The 14,068-nt window shown below is 44.2% G+C and overlaps 1 protein-coding gene across 1 annotated transcript in view; it reads right to left on the reverse strand.

The window, feature by feature from the left end:
• ripk2 (receptor-interacting serine-threonine kinase 2) overlaps window positions 1–14,068 on the reverse strand; it is a 97,842-nt gene that overhangs the window by 15,119 nt on the left and 68,655 nt on the right. Inside the window, exons 7-8 of the mRNA XM_038809099.1 lie at window positions 6,854–6,939; window positions 4,002–4,082 (exon numbers count right to left, since the gene is read on the reverse strand). Coding sequence (XP_038665027.1) covers window positions 4,002–4,082; window positions 6,854–6,939 — 167 coding nt within the window. The remainder of the gene's footprint in view (window positions 1–4,001; window positions 4,083–6,853; window positions 6,940–14,068) is intronic.

Consider the following 14,068-nt stretch of genomic DNA (forward strand, 5'->3'; position numbering starts at 1 on the left):
AAAACTCTTTGGGCCGGATTCTTCATTTCAGAGACTAAGTGCTGATGCTGGAACTGAATCATGTACGTTCTATGGTTTGGGAGCGATTCAGGACATTCTAAAGGACTAGCACAGGCCCTATGTCAAACTAGTACAATTCTAACAAACACTGGCATGTGATTTGCCAGAGTCAGGATCGGCACTGGAGAGCCTGACAAGCAGGAGCTGCTTATAGGCACTCCAGTCCCCACACTCCCTCATTCCAGCTAAGAATATGTCACACGTTGCGCTGGAGCATGCCCATCCCTTTGATGGGTCGGCTGGAGCCAGAGGATACCTAGCGGGGTGGCCAGGGGAGGCGCCCATATGACCTAAGTTCACAGTCAGCGACATGTGCAACCGAATGGCTGCCTTGCAGGCTGCGGGAATGGTGGTCCATGTCTGTCCACTTTGACCCTATGGTCCACCTCCTGGCCACCTCTCACTACTTCCCCCGGGGCTAGCAGAAGCCCCCGGCCAGCGATACAACTGTCAGCACACTATAGCGATGTTGGACACTGTGTGTACCGCCTCTCTCCCTGAGCAGCCATGGTGCCCGTTTCCAGATTTTAAATACCACAAGTGAACCTCACCGTCTGTAATTACTTCTGGCAGAGGTAGAGCATCGTGGGGGCCCCGGAAATTGCCGGGTCGGGCCTGTTAATGATATGCCAATGGCGTTTATTGTAAAATTTGCATGCCCACGCTGCATGCAGCGGGGAACGCATTCACGCCACTGCCGAGGCACCGGAGCATGGCATTCCATTGGGTGCCCGGTGCCGGCCTCAACTTTTGGCTGATGCACGATTCCCAGCCCGATCGCATTTTCCGAATCCAGCATCACTGGATGGAGAAACCCGCTCATTGAATGTGACAGGACATTTGAGTGAGCAGATAATAAAGCATATGGTGTCCCAGGTTTTATTAATCGTGGTTTGAGGACAATAGTAAGGAGGTCATGTTGAGCTTGTGTAAAGCATGTTTGGCCTCATCTGGAGAACTATGCCCAATTCTGGGCGCCATACTTGAGAAAGGATGTGAAGGCATTGCAGACAGTACAGAGGAGATTCACAAGAATGATTCTAGGGAGAAAGTACTGTAGCTATGAGGATAAATTGGGTCTGTTTTCCTTGGGGAAAAGGCTGAGAGATGATTTGATGGAAGTATTCAAGATCCTGATGGATATGGACAGGGTAAAGAGTGAGAAACTGTCCGCTCTCAAGAGTACAAGAATTAGAGGGCACAGATTCAAAATAATGGGCAAAAGCAGTACAAGTGATTGAGAAAAAATGTTTTCATCCAGAGGGTGGTTGGAGTCTGAACAAACTTCCTGAAAGGATGGTGGAAGCAGGTTCAATTGAGATATTCAAAATGGATTTGGATTGCTCTCTGAAAAGAAAGTACAAGGTTACGGGGATAAGAGAGAATGCTCTTTCAGCAAGCCATTGCAAACTCAATGGGCCGAATGGCCTCCTTCTGCATTGTAAAATTCTGTGATTTGCCTCTGGGCACCGTACAACCCTCTGGTCTGAGCAATGGTTTTAGTTGCATCATATTAGCCTGAAGTCATTTTAAAACTCAAGTGCCATTGTATAACTCACCCGATTGTCTTTCCAATGAAATCAGGTGCCCTAGGATGTGGTGGAAGGGCAACCTAGCCCAGCCACCTGGAAAGACACAAGCCCCTAGCATCACATGTGCCTGAAGGAAGCTGCCGGTATTTAAAATTTCCACTTTCATTTCGAGTATAATTCATTTTGACTACAAAGTTGAAAATCATCCTGCTGTTTCCTTCCATTTTCCTGCCAGTCACTCCCAATCCCTCTGTTCCATTCCTACCGAATCTCTGTCAGCTGTTATGGGCCAGGGTTTAGAGAACCCCAAAGTGTATCATGGAGTTCACCTGACCCACAATATTTAATAGATTGTGGTATGGGGAGCACATGGCCCACTCTACTGGTGTGGTACAGCAGAAATGAAAATGTATTTTTTAAAGCAAAACAATGTTTATTCTATGAACTCAAGTTAACCTTTTTAAAACATACAGTGAACATCTTAGCAACCATTAATTCAAATATAACCCCCAAAGAATACAACACTAAGTAATCCTTTAAGCTTTCCTTTTAACATCCATAAGACTTAAAACACCTTTTACCAGAAACACATTAGGTTAACATTCACTACTGAGAGCATTTATCATTCTGAATTCACCAAATGATCAAGAGATAGTCTTTTCATGGTAGAGAGAACAGCGCTACACCTGCCTGGTCTGGCTTTAGCTGCAACACTGAAAACAAAACTAAAACACACCCTGCAGCAAATAACCTAAAACAAAAGTAAAAAGCTGACAGACAGCTCAGCTCCCACACTCTGACATCACTGATAATATCTATTTCTTAAAGGTACATTTTTTAAACATTATTTTTTAAAGGTACTCTAACATGATACAGCCTAATTAATGCCTATCCCAGATGAACACATTTTCACCTCGTTCTAACCTTCCAGCTTGATCTTTTAATCCATCATGTACAGAGAAATTACAGTGATGGTTGCAAATGCCGCCCAATGAAGGGCTTTTTCGAATTTTGGAAGGTTTTCCATTATTTTCAAATGTTTAGACTGACCAGTGGCAGATTTCTGACCCAATTGTGGGAATGATTGTTTCAAAAAAAATCTTTATTTTTTTTAAATATAAATTCAGAGTACCCAATTTTTTTCCAATCAAGGGGCAATTTTGCGTGGCCAATCCACCTAGCCTGCACATCGAGTTGTGGGGGTGAGACCCACGAAGACAGGAGGGGGATGTGCAAACTCCACACAGGCAGTGACCTGGGGCTGGGATCGAACCCGGGTCCTCGGTGCCATGAGACAGCAGTGCTAACCGCTGCGCCACCTTGCTGCCTAAAAATATCTTGGCTTGATCACAGATCTCTTGGAACATACTTGAGGAATGAAATTAGCTGAAGAAATCCCAGGATAAAACCTAATACTTAACAATGACCATTATAGTGTTTTTTTTTTAAATCGAAGATAAATTAAACAAGTAAAATATTTTTCAAAGTTGTGGAAGCGAAGGCGTAGGGTCTATTTTTGACAAAGTTCAAGTCTGTAAGCTGGTAAGTGGCTGCTTTCTATTTCTTTATGTTTACAATGGGCATAATTTAACTGGAAAAAAATCTATATTGGGTTTTGGGCAAGTTTAGCAGAGTGTTTCACAGTGGCTGTAGTGCCAAGAAACAGCCTGCTATTTAATGGCATTTTGCTGGTTTTTTTGGCCTCAGGGAGTTTCTCTCCACGAGGCCACACTTGAGTCATTTCCTGCTGGCGAACTGAACTGAAAAGGCTCCTCTGCAATTGGGCAACACTTTGCCTGGTAGCCCCAATCTCCCCCAATCCCCTTTCAGCCCCTCCTTGTTTCTGGCCCTCCTCTCCCCCCACACCCTCAGGTAGGTCTCCGGGAACACTCGTTCACCGTGTCCCCACCTGGTAAACTGCCCGAGCCCGATCCCTGGCATCGCCAATCTGGCAGCCATTCACCCTGGCACTGCCAGTCGGGGCCCCTGACAGTGCCAAGGTGCAAGAGGGAGTGCCAGGGTGCCAGACTGGTCTTTTCCCGACCACCCAGCAGTCTCTAATGGCCTGGGAGACCCTACCAGGTGCGATTATAACTGGTCCATATTTGTGGAAACTAGTTCTAAACAGCGCCCTGGTGAGGTTTCCAAGGCGTGACCTTTAGGTCTCAGGCGTGGGAAAATGCCACAAACACATAGTTAAATTAGTCAAAGGGCAAGACCCAGATTGTGACATCTCGCGAGACTCCGTTAAATCTGGTGAGGCATTTTGAGCGTCGCAAATCTCATGAGAGGCCCCACTCGAGATTCAATATCCTCGATCCGACATCAAGTCAGGCGTGATGAGGCCATTAAATCGCGCCCTACATCTTTTTAAATAGAGATAGTTTGAATGATGCGTGTATTAATTACCTCTACTGGTACGTTAAGTGACTTCAAGTCTCCATTGAGTTTTTCATACGATGCTGAGAAAGGGTTTAAATCGCAATTCCCCTATAAATGTAATAAAAATATTTGAATACAATTAAACACAGTCTCAATAATAAGTAAATGTCCTCCAGATTTTAACAGGTTATTAAACAGCAGTTCAAAGTAATAAAATGTTCTGTGTATTAGAACACAGAACATAGAGAAATACAGCACAGAACAGGCCCTTCGGCCCACGATGTTGTGCCGAACATTTGTCCTGGGTTAATCATAGATCATAGAATTTTGGACACCAAGGGCAATTTATCATGGCCAATCCACCCAACCTGCACATCTTTGGACTGTGGGAGGAAACCGGAGCACCCGGAGGAAACCCATGCACACATGGGGAGGATGTGCAGACTCCACACAGACAGTGACCCAAACCGAAATCGAACCTAGGACCCTGGAGCTGTGAAGCAATTGTGCTATCCACAATGCTACCGTGCTGCCCTTAAGAACAAATTAATCTACACCATTATTCTACCATAATCCATATACCTATCCAATAGCAGCTTGAAGATCCCTAACGTTTCCGACTCAACTACTTCCACAGGCAGTACATTCCATGCCCCCACTACTCTCTGGGTAAAGAACCTACCTCTGACATCCCACCTATATCTTCCACCATTTACCTTAAATTTATGTCCCCCTGTAATGGTTTGTTCCACCCGGGGAAAAAGTCTCTGACTGTCTATCTATTCCCCTGATCATCTTATAAACCTCTATCAAGTCGCCCCTCATCCTTCTCCGTTCTAATGAGAAAAGGCCTAGCACCCTCAACCTTTCCTCGTAAGACCTACTCTCCATTCCAGGCAACATCCTGGTAAATCTCCTTTGCATCTTTTCCAAAGCTTCCACATCCTTCCTAAAACGAGGTGACCAGAACTGCACACAGTACTCCAAATGTGGCCTTACCAAGGTTTTGTACAACTGCATCATCACCTCACGGCTCTTAAATTCAATCCCTCTACTAATGAAAGCTAGCACACCATAGGCCTTCTTCACAGCTCTATCCACTTGAGTGGCAACTTTCAAAGATCTATGAATATAGACCCCAAGATCTCTCTGCTCCTCTACATTGCCAAGAACCCTACCATTAACCCTGTATTCCACATTCATATTTGTCCTTCCAAAATGGACAACCTCATACTTGTCAGGGTTAAACTCCATCTGCTGCTTCTCAGCCCAGCTCTGCATCCTATCTATGTCTCTTTGCAGCTGACAACAGCCCTCCTCACTATCCAGAACTCCACCAATCTTTGTATCATCTGCTAATTTACTGACCCACCCTTCAACTCCCTCATCCAAGTCATTAATGAAAATTGGATTGCATTGTATTCTTCCGACAACACCGTGATCAATTTTTATTTAAGGTAACAGGCATGCACCCTGCTGCTAACTTTTAACCTACTTGAAAATCCATTTGAAATTCTAACCATATTGTTGAGATGTTTACAAGACTACACAAAAGATAATTGCAGATGACGAAAGCCATTCATGTCTATCTTATTTTAACAAAAAAGTCCAGAAAATTTTCCATCTGCTGCATTTACTTGTTTTTTTTTTCAGGAATCCTGGTTATTCCCTCCACTGTTCTATGTCTATTCTCTAGTCCAGCATCAATGATCCATTGTGTGAAGAATCTTGGGCGGGATTCTCCCATTCGGCGTTTCACAATGGCGTGAACGGGCCGCTGGGAGTACCGATTTTGGCCCCAACAGGGGGCCAGCACGGCGCTGGAGCGTTTACGTGCTCCAGCCTCCCATCCCGGCGCGAACTGTGCGCCGTGGGATCCGCGCATGCGCAGTGGCGCCTGCGTCAATGAGGACATGTGCAATGGCGCAAACCCTGCACGGTGGCCTCTCTCAACACGCCGACCCCGACGCAACATGGCGTGGGAGTTCAGGGGCCAGCATTTAATAGGCCCGGGGAGCGAGAGGCCAGCCTGACGATTGGTGGTCCCCGATCGTGGGCCAGGCCCCATTGGAGGCCCCCCCCCCCCGGGGTCGGTGCTCCCCCCCCCACCCCACAGGCAGCCCCCTGGCCCTGACCGTACGGGTTGAGTTCCTGCCGGCTGCGACCAGGTATGGACGGCACCGGCGGGACTCTGCCTTTTTAGAGCGGCCACTCGGCCCAGAGAAGTGGCGGCCCGCGACGGGCGCTGCACCAAAGGGCGCGGATTCTTCGCTCTGTGGAGAATTGCGTGCCAGCATCAGGGCGGCGTGGCACGGTTGCAGGGATTCTCTGGACCGGCACGGGGCTGGGAGAATCCCACCCCTTAAGTTTGGCTTTATCATAATAATCTGTATGTTTTGTTCTACTCTTACAAATTAACTGAAAGTGATTGTCCAGATTTGCATTTCCTGTACCATTTACGATCTAGTATTCCTCTTCTAAAGCACCTCTTAGACATCTCCTATCAAAGCTACAAAGCTATATCTCACAGTAGGCCTCTATTTACCACCTCCCCACTAACTGGCGTGGTGTAAATACGGAACTTGCTGTGATACTGCAATAGATTGAGCCAAATAAAACAAGCTGATCCAACTGATGATGAGACGTCCAGACTCGAAACATTATCTCTGTTCTCTCTCCACAGTGTCAGACCTGCTGAGATTTCCTCGCATTTCCTGTGTTGTCCAAGTGATTTTGGTTGATTACAATACTGATTACATGTTGGCTATAATGGCATCATAATACATCAATTCTAATTTTAATTTACTAATCCTGGCAATTAAGGTAAAAGCCCTTACCACTTTTGTTTTTTAAATTGAAGGAAATTCAAATCAACTTACTTTTGCTCTCTTAAGATACAAAACATCTTCAAGTAGAGTGAGTTCATTAAATGCTCGAACCACAGGTTCCAATTCCATGAGGCATTCTTTGTAAACAAACAAGTTTTAGATTAGTGATTATTCATTTTGTCTTTAAATTTTGAAACCTAATACTTAATCCATGACCTGTTTACATTGTACTATTACAGACTCAAAAGGCAGGATGTCACTGGTTTAAATTGCAATTCACTGAAATCAGCTACTCCAGTGCAAAAGAGAAAGAGATTTCAAACTCAAATTACATCAGTGCAAATGGCATTCCTGCTACCTTTTGTGCCCATTTAAAAACATTACACTAGTCTCAGACCAGACCACAAAACTGGCTATGCCCCCAGAGTGAATTAGTCTCTGTGTTGTTCCTCGATGCCACATGCTCGAATAAGCGATGTCTTCCCAAGTCCAATGTCCAGTAGGAGATTTCCATGCCATTTTGTTCTTTCTGTGTCTGCAGCTGAGTTGTCCTGTAGTAAGCGCCTGAAGCCAATCCTGGTACCATGTGTTGTTCCTCGTGTCTTAATAAAGCTCGTAGTCTCAAAGGTGGAGAAGATGCTTTATTGTGAATTTGTTCTGTCTTCAGAGCTTCCGTGAAGTGTGTCATCACTTCCTGTCCCTGTGTATATATAGCTCTCCCGTGCTCCCTCTAGTGCTTGCTCAGTTGTATTGCATCTACTCAGACCTACAATCACCACAGTCTCCATTGCGAGTTTTCGCTAATTCAACTCTTTTGTTGGTTTTGAACAGCCTCTTAAAATTAAGTTTTCTTTCAAGCACATTTTAAAATCTCATTAACTCATATTCTTACTTTACTAAGAAACTAGCTATTGAACTCCAACGTAACTAGCAAATGGCTTTGTTCAGTTTCTTTAAAGTCATCTTCTGCTACTTAAAATCAGGCTACTTGCAAATGGTCCCCAGTGCACCTTTGGGGACAATGCCCTGGAGATCGGAAGTAGAGGGACAATAATTGATCTTCAATCTATCACTGTCAAAGTACTCAATGAAATCATATGCTTCCAAATAATATCATTGCCCCAACTGTTGAAATCAGTCTAAAGATTCTCAACTTCCTGACTTATGTAAAGCCACATTTACTCCAGCTCCTTGTCCTCTTTTCTGTCTTGATGCGCAGAAGCCGGCGTTGGACTGGGGTGAGCACAAATTCAAAGATGCCAGACAATGCTTAGAATGCGAGAATTTGCAGGTAATCACGTCATTACAGATCCAGAGAGAGGGGTAACCCCAGGTTAAAGAGGTGTGAATTATCTCAAGCCAGGACAGTTGGGAGGATTTCGCAAGCCCAGGCCAGATGGTGGGGGATGAATGTGATGCAACATCAATCCCAGGTCCCGGTTGAGGCTGCACTCATGCGTGTGGAACTTGGCTATAAGTTTCTGCTCAGCGATTCTGCGTTGTTGCGCGTCCTGAAGGCTGCCTTGGAGAACGCTTACCCGGAGATCAGAGGCTGAATGCCCTTGACTGCTGAAGTGTTCCCCGACTGGAAGGGAACATTCCTGCCTGGTGATTGTCACGCGATGTCTGTTCATTTGTTGTCGCAGCGTCTGCATGGTCTCGCCAATGTGCCACGCGACAATCTATATATGTTTCTGGAACTTGCCTCTTCATTCACCCGAGGAAGGAGCAGTGCTCCGAAAGCTAGTGTTTGAAACAAATCTGTTGGACTTTAACTTGGTGTTGTAAGACTTCTTACTGTGCTCTTTTCTGTCTGTCAGTATGCCTCGGGAATAGTTGCATTTGGATTTCATTGAAACGAGGGAAGCCACCTTGCCATGTATTTCCAGGCATTATGACATACTGTGCTGGGCAGAAGGGCATTGTTGTCTCCGCCATTACTAATATCAGGATCTTGGACGAGAACCCGACAATTTGCCATTTGTAAAACTGTGAGGAAAGGATACTTCCTCACAGGACTGATAACATTGATCAATAGGTATCTTTTATAGCAAAACAAACTTTAATTTAAACACAGACTCGATCACATTAGCAACAAAGTAATATCTCTACAGTTAACAGTTAAAACAAATTATTAAATGAAAGGAAAAACTTTAACTTACTCCCGACACCTGCCACTATATGTTCCAATTAGGCAAACCAATATAGTTCAAAAACCACTTATAAATAAAGTTAACAATCAGATGCACATGCTTTTCTCTGTGCAAAGACCTTGGGGAGAACACTTCAGGAGCCAGCTGAAGACCTGTCTTTCAGATTAAAATCTATGATAAACTGCAAACTGCAGACAGACCTGGTTCTCCCCATTAATTATATCATAGGGCATTCTTTGATCACCTCCCACTAACATGTTCCATGACCTGTTCATCCAGGAAAAGCATCATCCCTCAAATTATTTACACCCCAGGGATCTTCCAAACAATGTTCCATCAGCCATCTATCTTTAAATAAGTAAATGGTTAAAATCAGTGATTACCTCACTTTTTCAACTCCTTAGTCACAGATTTAGAAGACATACTGCATGTATCTTAAACCAGGGAGATTTTGTTAGAAAACATATTTAGCCCATCAGGATTGTATTTCTGGACTTTTCACAGAACCACAGAAGGAGATATTAAATGTTTTATCAAAGAGATAGGTTTTAGAGAGTGCCTCAAAGACAAAAGCAAGTTAGGAAGCAAGAGAGATGTAGGGAGAGTATTCCAGGGCTTTAGGGCCTAAGCAGCTGAAGGCATGGCCACCAATAGTGGAGTGACTAAAATTGGGTATGCTTGAGAGGCCAGAATTAGGTAAGCGCAGATATCCTGAGATGGTTATGGAGTTGGGAGAGATTATAGAGATAGGGAGGAGCAAGATAATGGAGGCACTTGAAAACTAGGGTCTGAATTTTAAAGTCAAGATATTGTTTGACTTGAGAGTCCATGTAAGTCAGCAAATAAAGAAGTGTTGGTAACTGGGACCTGGATTGGAGTTCAATGCACCTTCAGAGGCAAGTTTGGAGGTGGGGGAAAACAGTCTGATCATGTAGGAGGATGTAGAGTGGAGATGAAATGAAATGAAATGAAAATCGCTTATTGTCACAAGTAGGCTTCAATGAAGTTACTGTGAAAAGCTCCTAGTCGCCACATTCCGGCGTCTGTTCGGGGAGGCTGGTACGGGAATTGAACCGTGCTGCTGGCCTGCCTTGGTCTGCTTTAAAAGCCAGCGATTTAGTCCAGTGTGCTAAACCAGCCCCTTCCCACCAATTCCCTGTCTTCCTCCGATTAAATGTGGGTCTGGAAGCATGCGGACAGCTTTCCCACCTGGGGTTGAAAATACCACCCGGGGGTGGGGGGAGGGGTTTAATTCACACGGAGGTCTGAAGCTGCCCACTTAAGTGCCTGATGTGGGCCTCCCACGGAAAAGTGATATGGGACTTCCACTGGTTCTTCAACTAAATTCTGTCTCTAGTATAAGTAAAGACAATAGCAGCAGAGATTTGGGTGACCTCAAGTCTACATAGATATACACTGGGAATCTAGTCATGAGTGCATTGGAATAGTCAAATCTTAAGGTAACAAATGCATGAATGAGGTTTTCAGCAACAGATGACCTGAGGAAGGGCTCAAGTCAGATAATGCGATGTGGACGGGAATATAAAAACGTAGTGATGACGTAAATATGTGATTGGAAGCTCATCTCAGAATATATTCTAAATATAACACCTGAGATTGGGAAGAGTCTGTTTTTTTGAGACAGTTGAAAAGGCGTGGCCTGGAATCGGTAGCTAGAGAATGAAGGACTGAAGAAAATGGTCTTAGGCTTCCCAAAATTGAATTAGTTAAATGGAAATCTACCTCTATCCAACATTTCATTTTCCCAAGGCTGTAGCACATCACAGTGAGCAGATTACTTCTAAATGATATAAAAGGGGGAAAGTTTGGGAGTACTTCAATACCATTCTCCATTCACATGTGCAACAATGCATGCCAGGCTGACCAGATAACCACATGGTCTTTAAAATCTGTGGTTCAACAGTTTTTTCTTGAAATACACAGGAGATTGAATTTTCCATCTGCAAACTTCCATTAACCATTTAATGCACAACGCCAATAAAGAATGTCTATCCGTACACCAGTAATTTTGACACAGAATTTGCTTTACTACTGGTGTATATATTTCACAGAGGGCTCAGGTACTCCCGAATTGGCTATATGAACATTGATATTGAGACGGTTCTTTCTTCAAAGAAACAGCAAAGAAATGGATAACACATTAATTCTTCAATTGAATAAAATTTGTCTGCACCTCAGTGCCCAAAGGACATTCAAATTGCACTAAATGAATGCATTTTGAAATCTTATTTTGATAATCCAATTTACAGGGAGTTGTAAGGATCAAACTGGTGTAGCAAGGAGGGGTTAATAAACGAGCATTGCAATTGGATTCAAGAGGGACTCCAGGAGGAAGTTGTTTTTCCCTCCTGGGTAGGTGACAGCAGTGTGACTGGGCAAGGAGATACAAATAGTGAGGGAGATCAGTAAGCTATTAACTATTACTCTGCAGGTGGGGAACCTTCAGATAATGCCAAGAATGCACACCGAGGCCAAGTCCAGGGAGTTAATATCAAAGGTAATGTTGAGTGAGGACCAGGGTACTAAAGATGTCAGAGAGGAGAGGAGCGAGAGGCTGGAATTTGAAATACTGAGGATGAATCATTGTTTGATATAAACTATTAGAGAGGAGAGGAGTCAGGCAATATTGTTGAGACTTGAGGAGACTGATTCACAATTAAAACTTTCTGGGGAGTGCAGAACTGTTGGAAAAGGAAAGATAAATGTTGAGAAGTGATCTGGTGAGGGAGCTATGCCACACTATGTTGACATTTAGGTGGGGTATGCTGTGGAATTATATAACTGGGGGTAGTACTGTTGATATGTGGGGTAAGAGTTATTCTATATGAACCAGTTTTATGCCAACAGTGCCAGAGTCATCAAATGTATGTTTATGAAGGGAATTGCTTGCAAATCCTACGAACATTCTGGAGAATAATAAGATGGGTCAGTGGTTGAAGATTGACCATGTTGACAGGAGACAGGAAACATAAATGAGCTGGTTAAATTTGGTCATTTCTCTCGAGGTCCCCAGTATCAGATGCTAGTTTTCAGCCAATTTGATTTACCTCATGTGTGGTATCAAGAAATGGCTGCAGGCACTGGATAATGCAAAGGCTATGGGCCATGGCAACATTCCAGCAATTATACAGAAGAGTTGTGCTTCAGAACAGGCTGCACCGGAGCCAAGCTGTTCCAGTACAGCTACAACACTGGCATTTACTCAGCAATGTAGAAAATCATCCAGTTATATACTGTCCACAAAAAGCAGGACAAATGCAATCAAGCCAATTACTGCCATTTCAGTCTACTCTCGATAATCAGCAAAATGATGGGAAGTGCTGTCAACAGTGCTGTCCGGCAGCACTTATTCAGCAATAACCCACTCAATGATGTTCAGTTTGGGTACCACTGCCAAGGCCACTCAGCTCCTGAACTTGTCACAACCTTGCTCCAAATGTGGACAAATGAGCTGAACTCCAAGAGGTCAGGTGACTGCCCTGGGCAACAAGGCAACATTTGATTGAGTGTAGCATCAAAGAATCCTAGCAAAACTGAAGTCAATGGGAAAACATTCCACACATTGAAGACATACACAGCACAAAGGAAAATGGCTGTGGAATTGGAGGTCAATCATCTCAATCCCAGGACATAACTGCTGGAGTTCCTCAGTGCAATGGCCTTGGCCCAACTATCGATAGCTGCTCCATCATAAGATTAGAAGTAAGGATGTTCATGGATGACTGCACAATATTCAGCAACATTCGCTACTCCTCAGATACTGCAGCAGTCTATGTCCATGTGTAACAAGATCTGGACAATATCCAGGCTTGGGCTGATAAGTGGCAAGTACCATTTGTACCACACAAATGCAAAGCAATGACAATCTCCAACGAGAGAGAATCTAACCATCGTCCCTTGATATTCAATGGCATTAGCATTGCTGAATACCCCTCTAACAACATCCTAGGATTATATTGACCAGAAACCCAACTGAAATAGCTATATATATATATCTATACTGTGGTTACAAGAATGGGTCAGTGGCTGGGAATCCTGTAGGGATTAACTCACCTACTCCCTCCTGACTCTCCAAAGCCTGTCCTCACCAGCTACAGGACAGAAACTAGGAATATGATGGACTACTCTCCACTTGTCTGAATGACTGAAGCTCCTCCACACTCAAGACATTCAACATTATCCAGGATAAAGGAGCCCGCTTGATTGTTATCACTTCCACCACCTTCAGCATTAATTCCCTCCATCACTGAAACAGTACGACAGGGAGGAGAGACTGCCGGGGCCATGGGGAGGACAGGCTGCTGTAGTCCAGGGTGGAACAAGGGTTGGCTGGTGTGTGTGAGAGTGCGTGGGTAGAGGTGGGAATGAGAAAGCGAGCATATGTGTGCCTTACTCCCAGTCCCAAGATTCTCTCACCTCACCCCCACACACCGACACATATCCTTGCCATTCACACAGTGGGTGAGGATGAGTGAGAGTGTGAGCATCCTGAGACTCGGAGTGAGCCAGCCACACACACTTTGGTCCGTGAATGGTAATTTCTATTGATAACTTTTTTAAAAAATAATTAATTGTTTTGACATTGCTTTTGCTTTGCTCAGAAAGCCGTTTCTTCATTACTCAATTTTAAAAACAATTCAGTTTAATGTTGTGCCAAAATTAATCTTTCTGGAATTTTTTCAATGGCCCCTTGAGTGAGAATAAAGTAGAGACGCGGCTCCCACATGAAAAGGCTGTCCGACAAGAAGCGTTGCAGTAACTCACCATGGCACCTTCAACAGCACTTTCCAATCCTGTGAGCTCTCCCACCCAGAAAGACAAAGGTATGCAGTTCCATGGGAATGCCATCATTAGCAAATTGTCCTCAAAGACACACCCCATCCTGACTTGCAACTATATCGCCATTCCTTCAGTGCCAGTGCGTCAAGATCCTGGAACATCTTCCCTCATAGCATTGTGTGTACACAACACCACATGGTCTGCAGCAATTGAAGAAGGCAGCTCACCACCACCTTCTAAAAGGAAATTAGGGATGGGCAATAAATGCTGGACTAGACAGCAATGCACACATCCCATGAATGAATAAAAACAA

The sequence above is a fragment of the Scyliorhinus canicula genome, chromosome 10, assembly GCF_902713615.1.
Source record: "Scyliorhinus canicula chromosome 10, sScyCan1.1, whole genome shotgun sequence".
NCBI classification, from domain to species: Eukaryota; Metazoa; Chordata; class Chondrichthyes; order Carcharhiniformes; family Scyliorhinidae; genus Scyliorhinus; species Scyliorhinus canicula.